Genomic DNA, 18,232 nt, shown 5'->3' on the forward strand with positions numbered 1-18,232 from the left:
GACCATTTAAGTGGCTCTATCTTTTGTAACTCAAGTTTTCTAAAAGTGGTTACTTTGCTCATTTTCTAATTTTAAGAAGTTCTCATATAGGAAGAACCAGGTTTATTATAAACTGAAACAACAGCATCAGCATTTTTGCAGTGATTTCCTCCAGGTAATTCATTTGATGGACTTTAGTGATGTAGTATTTTCTTCCTCCAACTTCAGTTTCCTTTGACTCTTATCATTTCTCAGCACTCATATTATAAATTATATTAAAAATATAACTAACAAAAAAATATCACAAGGCATGTATTAATATTAAATGGGCTGTGGCCAGACTTGGCAGCCTTCCAAGTTGTCAGAATCCTCTTCCCTGATGTTACTAGAGGGTGGAAACTAATGCTTCTTTACTGGTAATTCCCATCTTGCTTCTCTTTTTCATGTTTCTTTCATCAGAAAGTTCCTCGCTGGGCCCGGTGAGTCATGCTAGTACCACTTGTCCTCTCATTCCTTCAACCCCAGCCATCATACACAGAGAACTGAACTGTTATTTACTGCAATATTGACCACGTGTTGTAAATCATGAATATTTGGTTTTAACTTTTTAAAATAAATTATTTTGCTGCAAATAGTCAAAGTATACATTAATTTGATAGAGTATTTTTAAAATTTGTTCTTCCTTGTTAAGAATTTTGTTGAACACATTTTTCTTAGGAGTAGTTCAAGGTCAACACAACATTCAGTTGCTAAGCATTCTAAATATTTATATTTCTTATGAGGCTCATCCTTCTAAAATATAGGAACTGAAAACCAAAGCTACCAGTTCATATACCACAAAGTAAAAAATTTACTTACGTTTCAAAGATTATATAAATTCTTTTTGTAATTATAGATGTACTATATTTATACTATGGGCTTCCCCGATGGCTCAGCTGTAAAGAATCTGCCTGCAATGTAGGAGATGTAGGAGATGCAGGCTCAATCCTTAGGTTGGGAAGATTCCCTGGAGGAGGAAATTGCAACTCACTCCAGTTTTGCCTGAAAATCCCATGGACAAAGGAGCCTAGCAGGCTACAGTCCAAAGAGTCGGAAAGAGTTGGACATGACTGAGCAACCGGACACAAATATTTACACTATAGTATTTGAAATTTCTGAAATAAAATCATTTAAAAGAGAAACATTGTTCTGGATATTTTACAAAGGCATTGTCTTATCATTTGTTTTCCAATATTTTCTTTCTCACTTTTGTAATGCACAAGCACTCCAGAATTTCAAAGATACTCAATGGCACCTCACTCCAGTACTCTTGCCTGGAAAATCCCATGGACGGAGGAGCCTGGTGGACTGCAGTCCATGGGGTCTTGAAGAGTCGGACACAACTGAGAGACTTCACTTTCACTTTTCACTTCCACGTATTGGAGAAGGAAATGGCAACCCACTCCAGTGTTCTTGCCTGGAAAATCCCAGGGACGGGGGAGCCTGGTGGGCTGCTGTCTATGGGGTTGCACAGAGTCAGACACAACTGAAGCGACTTAGCAGCAGCAGCAACTGTCTTTTTGAATCTAAAATTGCTAGTTTCAAGAAACAACTTCAATGTTGTTTCTTCCGGACAGATAATAAATAGATGAAAAGAGAAAAATTTAGAGAATATTAAGTTACTACATTTGAATAAACAGGGAAACCTTTAATACTTTTCCCTGGATAGGTAAAGAAACATTTCATGTATTTAAAAACATGTACAGGTCCTTCAATACAAGCCAGAAAAGTGAGAAAAATAGCAGTAGACCATACCCACACAACCAAATTACTGTCCTGAGTCACAGAGAATACATGAGGGTCTTTCTAAATTCTTATAGGTTGTTCAAAATTCACCATCTTACATGAGTTTTTCTTTGTACTTGTCCATCTCAGTCACTGCCTTCTGAAGTTTTAGCCCAAGTGCTTCTACTTGACACTGTAAATCTGGAATGACATAATGTATTCTTCTGATTAGTACATTTTAAGTATCCAGATATTTTTATAGGAAAAAAAAAAACGCATTCTTCTAGAGTTGCCACTCAGCTCCTGAAGAATAATGCGATTGTTTATTCCATTTTACTTGGATCACCATATGTAGCTCACTTGTACTCTGAAACCCAACAGAATTACTGGGTTTTGATAGACTAAATTTACTAGCCTCTTTCTGCCCCTAACATCATGCTAATTTTCAAACAGCTAATTGGCTAAATTTTGCTAATGTTTTCAAAGGCAATTTATGTTGCAGCACACATATGAATTTTTGATCAGGTGACTCACTTCTGAAACACTTGACTGCCTGAGCTTACTCACGCGGTCTGGAACTGAGAAGTATTGCTGAGGCCTCTCAGTAAGAACCTAAATAGATAAACCATGTGCAAGGCTTCTGGTAAAGAATCTGTTAACTCTGGGTAGCATCTAATAGGCATTTTAATGACTTTCAAAGCCAAGAAAATACAAGCAGGAAATTGGCTTCCATAGAGTCTTGAACTGGGGAATTCAAGTAATGTTTGAAGAAGATTATTCAGGGAGCTACATCTCACATGTATGGATATAGAACTGAAACTAGAGCAGAAAGAACATATGGCTTGAATGGTTTGCGTCCCACCAATAGCCTGTGTGTGTGGACTAAGGCCTGAACCCTACACTCAGTGACAGCCCTCATTGGTAATCTTTTTGGCTATGAGGTGGAAAACATATGGGTGGACTAAATGATTTCTATGAAGAAAATAATTTAAGACACTGGAATTTATAAAATTTCTGTTACATCTATTCAGGTGTTTTAATCACATATTTTAATAGTAAACTTTAAAATCTTTAAAGTTGTTCAGTCACCCAGTCATGTCCAACTCTTTGAGACCCCATGAACTGCAGCACACCAGACCTCCCTGTCCCTCACCATCTCCCGAAGTTTGCCCAAGTTCACATCCATTGCATCGGTGATGCCATCCAGCCATCTCATCCTCTGACACCCTCTTCTCCTTCTGCTTTCAGTCTTTCCCAGCACCAGGGACTTTTCCAGTGAGTCAGCTGTTCATATCAGGTGACCAAAATACTGGAGCTTCAGCTTCAGCATCAATCCTTCCCATGAGTATTCAGGGTTTTGTTTTTTTTTTTCCTTCAGATTGACTGGTGAGTCAGCTGTTCATATCAGGTGACCAAAATACTGGAGCTTCAGCTTCAGCATCAATCCTTCCCATGAGTATTCAGGGTTTGTTTTTTTTTCCTTCAGATTGACTGGTTTGATCTCCTTGCTGTCCAAGGGATTCTCAGGAGTCTTCTCCAGTTCGAAGGCATCAGTTCTTTGGTGCTCTGCCTTCTTTACGGTTCAACACTCACAACCGTCTGTGACCACTGGGAAGACTACAGTCTTGACTATACGGACCTTTGTCGGCAGGGTAACGTCTCTGCTTTTCAGCACACTGTCTAGGCTTGTCATAGCTTTCCTGCTGAGATGCAATTGTCTTCTGATTTCATGACTGCAGTCACTATCCGCACTGATTTTAGAGCCCAAGAAGAAATCTGTCACTACTTCCTCCTTTTCCCTTATGTTTGCCATGAAGTAATGGGACCAGATACCATGATCTTAGTTGTTTTACTATTTAGTTTTAAGCTGGTTCTTTCACTCTCCTCCTTCACCCTCATCAAAAGGCTCTTTAGTTCCTCTTCGCTTTCCCATTAGAGTGGTATCATCCACATATCTGAGGTTATTGATGTTTCTCCTGCCTATCTTGAATCTAGCTTATGCAGCTATACAAATATATAACATTTCTATATGCATCTTTAATCTGCCTTCTTAACTTTGTTTTATGAAGATAAGCCAGTTCCTTAAATCAGAAAATAAATTCACTCTAAACAAATGTTTTAATTAGAATTCACTACATATTGGAATAATTTTTATGTTTATTCAGCATGTTCACATATATTAATATTATCCCTCAAACTGCCACATAAATACAGATAGCCCCATTTTTCAGGTAATGAAAAATGAGATCTCTGATTATCTTGCATAGTATCTTACAGTGAGTAAATGCTTTAGCCAGCAGTCAAACTGACAGGATTTTAAACTTGGGTATGGGGATCTATTTGAGTACAGCTCCTTATTTAAATAAATAATTGAATATGGACTTGATAGATAGTATTTGTATAGTAAAGCTTTTCCACTTACCAAGTGATATCATTATATGAGGGAAAAGATAAAATAACATAGAGAGTTTAGTTTTGAGTGTTATCTTTTGAAACAAGACAATCTCTAATGAATATGCATAATGTGTTACTTTATTATTAAAAACATGGGGCTTACAGAGGGTTCTATTCACACAGACACAGCTAAAACATTTCTGCCCATCCTCTGAAGAATAAGGAGGGAAGTTGACATTTGTTGACGGTATACTGTTCCAGGTGCTGTGCAGGATGCTCTCTCCTACATCATGTAATTCATAGTCACAACTATCATGAAAAACAGATATACATTTTATTTTTACCAGAAATCTCTAAGAATCAGAGTAATTAACTAACTTATAAAAAGTCACAGAGCTATTTAGAAGTGATCCTGTGATTCAACTGAGGTTGGCTTAATCCCAAAGTCTTGATCTTTCTCTCTTACATGGACTGTCAAAAATATAAAAGCTTCAAGGTGATATGACATTTGTCCATGAAAATGTGGTCAGTATGGCCATATATTTGTTTAGCATATCCTAGAATCTTTAAAGAGGTATATCTAAGGTAAAATATTATCTATTACTACATAAAAGAGGTACTAAATTAGTGTAATGTCCAAGAGGTGATTTAGATTTTAATTTTTGAAAGTCTAAAGGTTAATATAATTAATGAAAGTCATTAAGACAAATATAGTTATCATTGTGACTGCCTACAGTACTGACATGTCTGACTCTTTGTGACCCCATGAACTATAGCCCGCCAGGCTTCTCTGTTCATGGAATTCTCCAGGCAAGAATACTGGAGTGGGTTGCCATTCCCTTCTCCAGAAGATCTTCCTGACTCAGGGACCGAACGCAGGTCTCCTGTATTTCAGGCAAATTCTTTACCATCTGAGACACCAGGGAAGTCCATTAAATATCCCTTGATGCTTTTGTCAGGATATAATCCTAAATGAGATGAAGCATGGATCTGAGCCCACATGATAAATTCAGTATTATTACTTCTAAATGCAGCTATTGTTAAGAGGAAGAACTGATTATCTTAAAAATAAACTCCAAAGAATTGGTACCCGATATATGAATTTTATACAATTAATTATCAATTACTTGATAATTGGTACATAATTTAGCAGATGGTAAAAATGATAGCTAATTCAAAACCCATTTTTATAGTATTGAAAACTATTCTTAGGATCACATTTAAATATACTTGTGCATCAAAGTTCTAGAACTTACTAGATTTAAAGGAAAATAAGTGACACAATCATGACTCAAATCAAGAAAGGAAAAGCTATTATGCTTTTCAATATTCTTCCCTCTACATACCCACCTACATTTCCCTTTCTCCCTATTTCAAGATAAACATAGATTATCTCAGTCTTTAAATCACAGTACCCAATGAGCAGGGAAGCCAGTTCCTTCAGATTATTCACTAGATATTTACAGCACCTCTGAGTTAAAACAGAGAAAGCAAATAAATGTTTTATTACTTTAAAACACAGAAACCACTAGAGGCTGTCAGGTAGAAATATAAGTAATGTCAACAAATAAATCATTTTACATAAGGAGAGAAGATACCACATAGAATCAAGAAAAAAAGATTCATTATGAATAATCTATAAAGTAAGCAGCCACCAGTATATACTTAACAGTTGGTTAATACATTTTCATAGCTTTTTTAAAAACTTGGTTAAATTTTTTATAATAACCAAGCAATAATAATTATTTCAAAAATACAAAGAACCAATCTTTACTTTTCTGAATGAGGTGTATGCATCCTATTGGTTTACTGTTGGTTCTGATAGATCAGTGGGGTCTTTTTGTTTCTGGAAGCAGAGTGCCCAGTCCTGTCCTTAATAAATAAAGGCACACAGTTAGGCTTAGCAGTAGAGAGATTAAGCCACCTGCGTAAGACAGCTCCTTCAGTCCTTGAGATAAGGAGTTCTTAAATAGGTGTATTGTTCTGTGTAGTTCTTCTCTATAGTCAAATAAACTCAACTTCAATTTTCTGTCATTCAGCATGACATTGGATTATGAGGCAAAAGGCCTGAATGCCTATAAAAAGAAAGGAAGCATCGGCTTTAAGCACCATGCAGACGTAAGGCAGAACCCATGGAAACAATCCAAAATTTACAACAGCAAATTCTACTATAAGGTGACTGTGTTCTTTGCAAATATTAAATAAGAAGCAAATGATTTTAAATGAACAGGACAAAAAGGAGCTTTTAGCCTCTCTTCATACGAAGACAGCTGCTTGCTAAAGAGCATTACACAGGCATCAGATCTGGGGTAATTAGTCATTTAAGAGAATCCTGTTATTCCAAAAGGTTTCTAGAATCTACAAATACAAAAGGTATCCATAGTTAGCTGTTTTATAGCAGGATATAAAACTTTATAGTCATTTGGAGAGTATATTAAGTAAGTATGATGTTTGAGAAAACAATAAACAAAACCTTTATAGTGGAGAGATATTTCAAGCTTAAAACTTTCTGGATAAAGAAAACACACACAAAAGGAATTTAAAATCTGATTCAAAGTACAATATGAAGGAAAATGATTCCAGGTTCAAGCAGCAGAATGGAAGAACAAACAGACAGGAGAGCTGGCACCCACAGATCCAGATCTAGGAGAATTCTTTTAAATGAAAATGTGAAAGCTATATATATATATAGTTTGTTTAAGTGGTAGAGACAATTGTAAAAAAGGAAATGTAAAAACTCACCACTCTGAATATACTCCTAAGACAGGATAACAGAGAGGTGGAGGGCATGAATGCTAAGGCCACCTGCCTAACTTCAAATCCTGGCTCTGCTCCTTGTAAACTAAGTGACTTCAGGTATTTTAGTTTCCTGATCTATAAAATGGTTATTACAGCATATGACTGTTCTGGGAACTATGTGACTTCATACAGGTAAAGAGGAGATGAGTGCCGGCACAGAGTGGGTACCACATAACTACTGGTTTTCATCACAGGGAGTGGTGGTAAGGCCACACATTGCCCCCTACTTCTGCTCTGAATCTCATCACTTCTTAACCTGTGAACCTTGTCCTACAGTTGGACCTGGTGTCATCAATGGTTATCTTTGTACAGGGAAGGGTAAATATGAAGGTTTTAACTATATACTTAAAAAATAATCTACAGAGTTAACTCTGACAAATTGTTAAAACTTGTAAAATACAGGTGATGAATTCACACACACTTGTTATATTATTCACTGTATTTGTTGGTGTTTGACATATTTTGTAGATGATTTATTGTTTAGGGAGAGGTCTTACTTGTACAGGTCAGGCATAGCATGTTCTGTACTAAGGAGTCTAATCAACTCAGTTCTGTGTGTCCAAGGTACAAAAGAACACAAGATGGCTAGAACTTAGTGGGGGTGTGGGATGAGGTTGAAACCAAAAGCAACTGGTTTTGTGAATAGGGAGGTTTGGTTCACTGGTTTGGTGAATAGGAAGGAGAGAAATTCAATTGCAGTTGAAGGGGGTATGGTAACAAGAAAATATTTTTTATTTTGCTTTTGTTTTAAGATATTGGGACATTTATTTGCATTTAACTAGAGGGTACCTACACTTATGAATTTAACATTTGCCTTCTAATCTGTACTTAATGTGTGAAAAATAGTACTTTTTGCAGGTATTTTAAAAAACTACACTAATGATGTGAAGCTATAAATTTCATCTTAATTCTTATTGGCTTTGCTACATTTTCAGACCTATTGAGGTAGCTATACACAGATAAGATTAATTCCTTTTTGACTGATATATAACATTTAATTGTGTGCATGTACCAAATTTTACTGATCTAGTCCAATAGTGATGAAATCTAAGTTGCTTGCTCAGTACTGAAAGTTGCTCAGTCATGTCTGACTCTTTGTGACCCCAGGGACTATACAGTCCATGGAATTCTCTGGGCCAGAATCCTGGAGTGGGTAGCCTTTCCCTTCCCTAAGGGATCTTCCCAACCCAGGGATCAAGCCCAGGTCTCCCACATTGCAGGTGGATTCTTTACCAGCTGAGCCACAAGGGAAGACCAGTATGTCACAACAAATAATCCTGCAACAAAAGCTTCTTACTGGAGATGGGAATGAGATGGCAGAGCACAAGGACCCTGACACTCAGGCCGGAGCAGAACCAGTTCCACAGTGGCAACTACAATCACGGCATGCCCTTGAGAACACACACTTGGGAAGAAGTAGGACTAGTTCAGTAGTGTGACTTGACCCTGCTACGCCAAACCAAGCCTCTAACCAAGGCGTGCCTACCAGGGGAAAAGTGGAACCAGCTCAGAAGTGCAGGCTGAGTCCCTCAGCCATGCCCCCAACTAAACTGGAGACTGCCATGCCAGGAGGGAGAAGCTGAATACCCTTGGGGCTTGTGTTCTAGTCCATTAGGCCCTGGCCCTGCCCCCATAGGATGCTGACTTCCATGGGGCCTAGGAAGAGTCCCGGCTCACACCTGGTTCCAGTCCTATCCCCTCCAAATCCAGCATGATCTCCCACCATGGTGGAAGCTGCCAATACACCCTGGGGCAAGATCTGGCCTGTGCTCATTTCAGACCTGGCCCTCCTAGCAAAACCACTGGGCACATGCAACTGCATAGGGACACTCACACATGACAATATGCCTTCAAGATCAGGACAGGCAAGCGGTTCACCTAATTTCATAAAGGAAAATGGAGCAATTTAAACAGAACAAGAAGACAGAGGAATATGCTTCAAATGAAAGAACAAGATAAAACCCCCTAAAAAAACCCTAATAAAACAGAGATAGTTACCTGATAAAGGTTCAAAGCAATAGTAATAAGAGTGCTAACTGAACTTCAGAAAAACATAGACGAACATAGTGAGAACTTCAACAAAGAACTAGAAAATATGACAACCTGTCAGAGCTGAAGAATATAATAACTAAAATGAAAAAATACTAGAAGGAAATAACAGCAAAATTATGGGATATAGACTGCATAAGCAGGTTGAAAGATAGAACAGTGGAAATCACCCATTCAGAACAGCAGAAAGAAAAACACATTTTATTTATTTATTTTTTTCAATTATTTTTATTAGTTGGAGGCTAATTACTTCACAACATTGCAGTGGGTTTTGTCATACATTGACATGAATCAGCCATGAAGTTACATGTATTCCCCATCCCGACCCCCCCCCCCCCACCTCCCCCCCCACCCGCTTCCCCTGCACCAGGCCCGAGCACCTGTCTCATGCATCCCACCTGGGCCGGTGATCTGTTTCACCATAGATAATATATATGCTGTTCTCTCGAAACATCCCACCCTCGCCTTCTCCCACAGAGTCCAAAACAGAAAAAAGAGACACAGATGTACAGAAAAACACATTTTAAAAAACGAGAATAGTCTAAGAAACCTTGGACAATATCAAGCGTACTAACATTTGCATTATAGGGGGTCACAGAAGGAGAAGAGAGAGAGAAAGGGGAACAATGTATTTATTGAAATTACAGCTGAAAACGTCTCTAACCTGGAGAAGGAAATAGATATCCAAGTACAAAGAGCACAGAGAACCCGAACAAGATGAATCCATGTGCCAGACACTACATTCTAAGTGTATTACACCTCATTTAATCTTCCTAATTAGTTAGTTCTAGTAAACTAGTTTACTAGTTCTAGCAAACTAACTAGAATATAAGTTCCATGAGGGCAGGAACCTTATCTTTTATACTCATAGTGTCAGAAACAAAGAAGGTGCTCAAAAAATTACTGTTGAAAGAATGAAATTTTGGAGATACTAGAAATAAGAATTCCAGCAAATAAGACTTTAAAATTATGTATCTAAGATTAAAGTGGATGGAACTGAAAGAGTCATCAGTTTTCCCTGGTAATACCTAATATGTATCTTGGCACTAAAGTGTAACTTCCTTATAAATATGTTATTTTATTTCAATAGACTCTTTCTGACTACCTATCAATAAGATATATTTCCTTGTCCTTAGAGAAATCAAAATCAAGTGCTTCATTTTCCTTCATGAATGATAAATTATGTTTTAAATGACAAATCAGTAACTCCTTTAAACTTGAACCTGTTTTATTTTCCTACCATTTTAAATGACTTTATTGAGTTAGATTTTCAGTTAATTATGTGGCTGAAATTGTGGGATTTCTGATCAGATGTAACTGATGTGAATGAACACAATCAGTATGCTGCATTTAGATATCATATATATATATATTATTGTACCACAGTTTGAGCATAGAGTGTCACAAAAGTAGTATTTCACTTAATTTTTTTAATGAGCATTAACAAAGAAAACCTTTACAGATGTAAGAATGTATACCAATAATAAAAGAAAGTTCTTTAATGAGTATTCAACTATATCAATTGCACATTAACATCTTTTAATTTAAGCAAATATTTTATAAAGCTCAGATGGTGAATACAGCCACTTGGAAAGTTCATTTTTTTTAGAGGCTGTATTTCAAAGGTTTGATTCACATCTATTTTGAAACAGTATACTTGAAGTACATTAACATTTTCTGCATAATACCAGAAGGGACTGAAATAACATTTGGAGATTTTTATAAATCAAATGATAGAACAGGTGTGGCTTTTCAGCTCAAAAGTTATAATTTGGTCCAGAAGCAGTTATATTAAAATCAGAAAACTATTTATCTGGGGGTGTGTGGGGAGGAGAGAGTAGATGAAATTAAACTTGGGAGATAATCAAATATTTAAAATTTGGAAATAATTTTAGTCTAATACTAAGGATCAAGAATTTGCTTCAGAATGAAAAAAAATGCTTATAAACCTCCACTGTACTTTTATTCTGAAGACTAGTCAAATATAAAGAAAATTGTCATTAGTAGGGGCTTATAAAATATAACAAATCATGGAAGGAGTTTTAAATTCTATTTTTTACCCTGGTTAAGTCATTTAACCACTCTTTATCAACTGGCAATCCTCATGATTTAGGAACTTCTGAATACAACAGAACACTATTATGTTTTCTGATAAATTTGTATAAATAAATCGACAAAATTATATCTCATTATTTTATGTATTATACATTTTATATATGTCAGTTCAGTTCAGTTCAGTCACTCAGTCGTGTCTGACTCTTTGCAACCCCGTGAATCGCAGCATGCCAGGCCTCTCTGTCCATCACCAACTACCGGAGTTTATGCAAACTCACGTCCATCAAGTCGGTGATGCCATCTAGTCATCTCATCCTCTGTCAGCCCCTTCTCCTCCTGCCCCCAATCTCTCCCAGCATCAGGGTCTTCTTCAATGAGTCAACTCTTCACATGAGGTGGCCAAAGTACTGGAGTTTCAGCTTCAACATCAGTCCTTCCAATGAACACCCAGCACTGATCTGCTTTAGGATGGACTGGTTGGATCTCCTTGCAGTCCAAGGGACTCTCAAGAGTCTTCTCCAACACCACAGTTCAAAAGCATCAATTCTTTGGCACTCAGCTTTCTTAACAGTCCAACTATCACATCCATACATGACCACTAGAAAAACCATAGCCTTGACCAGACAGACCTTTGTTGGCAAAGTAATGTCTCTGCTTTCTAATATGCTATCTAGGTTGGTTATAACTTTCCTTCCCAGGAGTAAGCGTCTTTTAATTTCATGGCTGCAATCACCATCTTCAGTGATTTGGGAGCCCAAAAACATAAAGTCAGCCACTGTTTCCACTGTCTCCCCATCTATTTCCCATGAATTTGATGGGACCAGATGCCATGATCTTGGTTTTCTGAATGTTAAGCTTTAAGCCAGCTTTTTCACTCTCCTCTTTCACTTTCATCAAGAGGCTTTTTAGTTCCTCTTCACTTTCTTCCATCAGGGTGGTGTCATCTGCATATCTGAGGTTATTAATATTTCTCCCAGCAATCTGGATTCCAGCTTGTGCTTCTTCCAGCCCAGCGTTTCTCATGATGTGCTCTGCACATAAGTTAAATAAGCAGGGTGACAATATACAGCTTTGATGTACTCCTTTTCCTATTTGGAATCAGTCTGTTGTTCCATGTCCAGTTCTAACTGTTGCTTCCTGACTTGCATACAGGTTTCTCAAGAGCCAGGTCAGGTGGTCTGGTATTCCCATCTCTTGAAGAATTTTCCAGTTTATTGTGATCCGCACAGTCAAAGGCTTTGGCGTAGTCAAAAAAGCAGAAATGGATGTTTTTCTGGAACTCTCTTGCTTTTTCAATGATCCAGCAGATATTGGCAATTTGATCTCTGGTTCCTCTGCCTTTCCTAAAACCAGCTTGAACATCTGGAAGTTCTCGGTTAATGTATTGCTGAAGCTTGGCTTGGAGAATTTTGAGCATTACTTTACTAGCGTGTGAGATGAGTGCAATTGTGTGGTAGTTTGAGCATTCCTTGGTATTACCTTTCTTTGGGATTGGAATGAACACAGTTAAAAAACAAAGTAATAAGCTGAAAGGGAGATTCAAAAAATTATACAGGGTGCAGTACAGGAAGTGCATCATGAGAAACACTGGGCTAGATGAAGCACAAGCTGGAATCAAGACTGCCAGGAGAAATATCAATAACCTCAGATATGCAGATGATACCACGCTTGTGGCAGAAAGCGAAGAGGAACTGTCTAGTGGTTATCCCTACTTTCTTCAGTTTAAGTCTGAATTTGGCAATAAGGAGTTCATGATCTGAGCCACAGTCAGCTCCCAGTCTTGTTTTTGCTGACTGTATAGAGCTTCTCCATTTTTGGCTGCAAAGAATATAATCAATCTGATTTCGGTGTTGACATAAATACATATGTATTTATATATTATTTTGTATATGAGATAATGAGATTTTTCAAGACAAATATATTAGTAACAGATATGGATAGACTAGAGTGAAGTAAGCAGAAGGACAGGGACTTATATCAAACAGAATATTAGCCAAAAACATTTACGGGATAAAAAACAAGAAGACAGGGTTGTTAATAAAATAAATGGAATCTCTGTGTGTGTGTTAGTTGCTTAGTTGTGTCTGACTCTTTGTAGCCCCATAGACTGTAGCCCACCAGGCCCCTCCATCCATGGGATTCTCCAGGCAAGAACACTGGAGTGGGTTGTCATTTCCTTCTCCAAAAGAAACTATAGAAAGAAAGAAAGTGAAGTCGCTCAGTTGTGTCCGACTCTTGGCAACCCCACGGACTGTAGCCTACCAGGCTCTTCCATTCATGAAAGTTTCCAGGCAAGAGTACTGGAGTGGGCTGCCATTTCTTTCTCCTAAATGGAATCTAGAGAAGTTTAAATCTAAAAATATTTAAGAAATTTTCAAATGAAGTCACATAATCATACAAACATCAACTTTCTTTCATCAGTTGGTGTGTTTTCCGACCAGAATGCTTGAAGAGAGTCCTCTGCGCAGCACTGATTCTCTGCAAACTGGGAAGGAGATGGAACACATCCTCAGGCTCACAGCGTACTAACTCTCTTTGCTGTGCCATTTTTCCTCACGCTGGGATGGCAGGAGGCATGGCATAGGGCAAAACTTCTTCATAAGAGTCTCTCATGCTACAAAACTAATTGGTACTAATTGCATTTAAAAATTCTACCCCACAATTATGTAACTTAAAGGTAAGAAGCACAAAACCAAAGCATTTTATAATTTCAAGAACAAAGCAAGGGAAGGCAACACTAACGTACATGTGAAAAGACTAGAGGTATGGTGTTATTTATCACAATACATTTTAACAGAAAAAAGTGAAACAACTGTCCAAAAATAAGATATGATTAAAAATTATGATTCATCCCATATCAGAATATTTTTGACATGGAAAGATTTCATAACAGAAGAAATTGAGAGCTATTGAAGGTTATAAAACTCTATTATTCCACTCATAAAAATTTATATATTTGAAACATTAAATCTAGGAAGCTATATATCAAATGCTTATGATACTATGCAAATATTGGAATTTCCTAATAAATAGTGAATATGGATTATTTTGGTAAAAGAGAATAAAAGAATCATATTAAAGTAGCCTGGCACTGAACCACATAATACCGATACCCACCTTATAAACTATTTTATAACCTACTGATCATTTGTGTACTCCACCACCAGGGGTCCACTATTCTTGGAACCTCTTCTGCCTTCCCCTTACAGAAACCTGTTTTTACTACGAGTACTGGAAGTAGCCTGATAAAGTAGCTTCCTCTGAAGTATAAATTAATGATAACAATGTGCAGTGGAATTCAGAGGTTAAGAGTCCAAATTTTGGCAGCGTGGTTCTGGACTTGGGTCCCAGTTCTGACTAGTGGCTGCGTTGCCTTGGGTGAACGACTTAGTCCCTTTACACCCTAGTAACCTCATTTGTACACTGGAGATGATAAAAAAGTGCTTCACCCAGGAGGACGATAATAAGAGGGTACACAGGGGCTTCACTGTGTTTGACATGTAGTTAATGCTCAATGCATAGGAATGAGATGCTGGTAAGACATGAGACATTGAATATGGATTGGGAAGGGGGATGGACCGTTTATTTTTCACTCAGATAGTGTCAGTAATCCTCATGCTACTGGCCCATAATGTGGATGATTTGTAAATGTCTATGAGCAGCAGGTATGCTGTATACCTGGGTGAAAGAGTACTGTGTGTGAAAGAGTGACCGGCTGTAGGTGTTGTCATGAGTATGTCCATGTGGGTATTAGGGACAGGGCGGAGGATAGTTCCCTCCTCTCGCTACTCAGATGAAGCTTCCTTGAAAAGGCATCATGCTTAGCATAGAAGCCATGTATAACACAGAAGATCTGTTACTAATCAAGCCTAGACTTAATGATACAGGTGCTAATTAGTAATGCTGAATGACCAAATTAATAGATGATTGGTGACTGAATGGGCAGAAGATTACTTAGGTTAGGGGGGAGAGGAAAGAGGATTGCATCACCTCATCCCACAAGCACAGAATTGAAGATAGAATAAATGGGGGCAGGGAGTGGCTAAGATAGCGGAGTAGGACCCTGAGCTCACCTCCTGCCCACAGGCACATCAAAATTACCACTGTTTGCAGCGAAACTGTCTATAAAAATGACTGGAAGACTAACAAAAGATTTTCCATAACTAAAGACATAAAGGAACTATAATAAGACAAATAGGAGGGGCAGAGACACAAAATAGTCAAGAGCCACACCCGTAGGTAGGTGATCCATAAATGAGGGGATCAAAACAATGGCAGAATTTTTCCCCAAGGAACAAGAGGTCTAAGACCCAAATCAGGCTCCCCAGCATGGGAGTGCTACACCAGAACATCTGACAACGGAGGCAGCGGGGCTTGCATATGGAAATGCTGGATGGCTGTGGGAAACTGAGACTCCTCCCTTAAACGGTGCATACAAAATCACACATGCCATGAGTCTGAGTACAGAGCCAGGAATTTGAAAGGAGCCTGTGTCAGACCTATTTGCTTATCGTAAAGAGCCTCCTGGAGATACGGGAGGCAAGTGGGGCTTCCCATGGAGACAGAGACATCAGAAGCAGGCATTCTGGGGGGTTGATTCTACCAGAAGGACGCTGGCAAGCACCATTTTGGAGTCCTCCCTCTGGACTGTTAGCTCTGGGGGCTTAACCACATACCAGCAAACTGGCACCAGCCCTGGTGTCATGAGCTCCTCATGCCTGGTGGTCAGCTGCCCTGGGACCCAGTCCTGTCTACCACAATGCCAGTGGCCAGCCCCAACTACCAGCGCACCCACAGTAGTCAGCCCTGCCACAACAGAAGCCCCATACAGTCCGCATAAGAGAATCCATATAGAATAGAGCTTTCATGATCAGAGGAGAATGTGCTTGTTGGCTCCATAGGACATCTTCTACATAAGGCCACTTCTCCTAGATCAGAAGATATAATCAGCCTACCTAATACATAGAAAAAAACATAGAGAATTAGGTCAAATTACGAGACAGGGGAATATTCTCCAAACAGAGGAATAAGAAAAAAACTGAGGAAAAAGAACTAAACAAAATGGAGATAAGAAACTTACCCACTAAACAGTTCAAGGAAACAATTACAAAGATGCTTAAGAAACTTGGGAGGAGGATGGATGAACATGAGACAAGTTTACCAAAGAGTTAGAAAATAAAAGAAGACCCAAACAGAGCCAAAGAATAATATAACTGACAAAAATATACTAGAAGTAAACAACAACATGTTAGATGATACAGGGGGACAGGTCATTAATCTGAAAGTCAAAGAAATAGAAATCACCCAAGCTAAACAGAAACCAAAACAAAAATCCATCTGTTTCAATGAGGGTCATTTAAGAGACCTCTGTGATAATAGCAAGTGCATGAACATTTGCATTATAGGGATCCCAAAAGGAGAAGAGAGAGAGAAAAGGGGGGCAGAAAATTATTTGAAGAAATAATAGGTAAAAATTTTCATAACCTGGGAAATGAAAAAGACATCTAGGTCCAGGAAGTACAGAGAAGACCAAATAAGATCAACCCAAAGAAGTCCATACCAAAGCACATTACAATTAAGATGTCAAAAATTAAAGATAAAGAAAGACATTAAAAACAGCAAGAGAAAAACTACTAGTTACATACAAGGGAACGCCCATAAGACCATCAGCTAACTTTTTAGCATAAACTTCGTAGGCCAGAAAGGAGTGGTATAATATATTCAAAGTGCTGAAAGAAAAAAAAAAGTCAGAAACAATATTTTACCCAGCAAGGGGATAATTCAGATTTAAAGGCGATATAAATTTACAGATAAGCAAAAGCTGAATGAACTCAGCACAACTAAACCAGCTCTTCAAGAAACAGTAAAGGGACTTTTCTGATGGAAAAGAGAAGATTGCAACTAGAAATAATAAAATTGTAAAAGAAATTTAAAAAATCTCATTGATAAAGTCAAGCATATAATAAAAGCAGTAGGTCCAACATTTACAAAACAAATAGAAAGATTAAAAGGAAAAAGTAGCAAAACCATCTTACCTACAATAAAAATAATTAAGGATACACAAATCAAAAAGATGTAAAACTTCAACGTCAGAAACATTAAACATGGTAGGGGGGTGAAAACGTAGACTTGTTAGAATGCATCTGAACTTAAGAGATGAGTGCAACTGTGCAGTAGTTTGAGCATTCTTTGGCATTGCCTTTCTTTAGGATTGGAATGAAAACTGACCTTGTCCAGCCTGTGGCCACTGCTGAGTTTTCCAAATTTCCTGGCATATTGAGTGCAACACTTTGAAAGCATCATCTTTTCAGTTCAGTTCAGTCACTCAGTCACATCTAACTCTTTGCGACGCCATGAACCGCAGCACGCCAGGCCTCCCTGTCCATCACCAACTCCAGGAGCCCATCCAAGCTCATGTCCATCCAGTCGGTGATGCCACCCAACCATCTCATCCTCTGTCGTCCCCTTCTCCTCCTGTCCCCAATCTTTCCAAGAATCAGGGTCTTTTTCAATGAGTCAACTCTTTGTATCAGGTGGCTAAAGTATTGGAGTTTCAGCTTCAAAATCAGTCCTTCCAATGAACACCCAGCACTTATCTGCTTTAGGATGGACTGGTTGGATCTCCTTGCAGTCCAAGGGACTCAAGAGTCTTCTCCAACACCACAGTTCAAAAGCATTCTTCAGCACTCTGCCTTCTTTATAGTCCAACTCTCAAATCCATACATGACCACTGAAAAAACCATAGCCTTGACTAGATGGACCTTTGTTGGCAAAGTAATGTCTCAGCTTTTTAATATGCTATCTAGGTTGGTCATAACTTTCCTTCCAAGGAGCAAGCGTCTTTTAATTTCAAGGCTGCAATCACCATCTGCAGCGACTTTGGAGCCCAGAAAAATAAAGTCAGTCACGGTTTCTACTGCTTCCCCATCTATTTGCCATAAAGTGATGGGACTGGATGCCATGATATTAGTTTTGTGAATGTTGAGCTTTAAGCCAACTTTTTCACTCTCCTCTCTCACTTTCATCAAGAGGCTCTTTAGTTCTTCTTCACTTTCTGCCTTAAAGGTGGTGTTATTTGCATATCTGAGGTTATTGATATTTCTCCCAGCAATCTTGATTCCAGCTTGTGCTTCCTCTAGCCCAGTGTTTTTCATGACGTACTCTGCATATAAGTTAAATAAGTAGGATGACA

The 18,232-nt window shown here is 38.2% G+C and overlaps 1 protein-coding gene across 1 annotated transcript in view; it reads right to left on the reverse strand.

Annotated features, from left to right (window-relative positions):
- The window catches only part of LEKR1 (leucine, glutamate and lysine rich 1), a 180,524-nt gene that overhangs the window by 79,202 nt on the left and 83,090 nt on the right, over positions 1-18,232 (reverse strand). Inside the window, exon 5 of the mRNA XM_065942127.1 lies at positions 1,863-1,944. Coding sequence (XP_065798199.1) covers positions 1,863-1,944 — 82 coding nt within the window. The remainder of the gene's footprint in view (positions 1-1,862; positions 1,945-18,232) is intronic.

Source organism: Muntiacus reevesi, chromosome 8 (genome assembly GCF_963930625.1).
Source record: "Muntiacus reevesi chromosome 8, mMunRee1.1, whole genome shotgun sequence".
Classification (NCBI taxonomy): domain Eukaryota; kingdom Metazoa; phylum Chordata; class Mammalia; order Artiodactyla; family Cervidae; genus Muntiacus; species Muntiacus reevesi.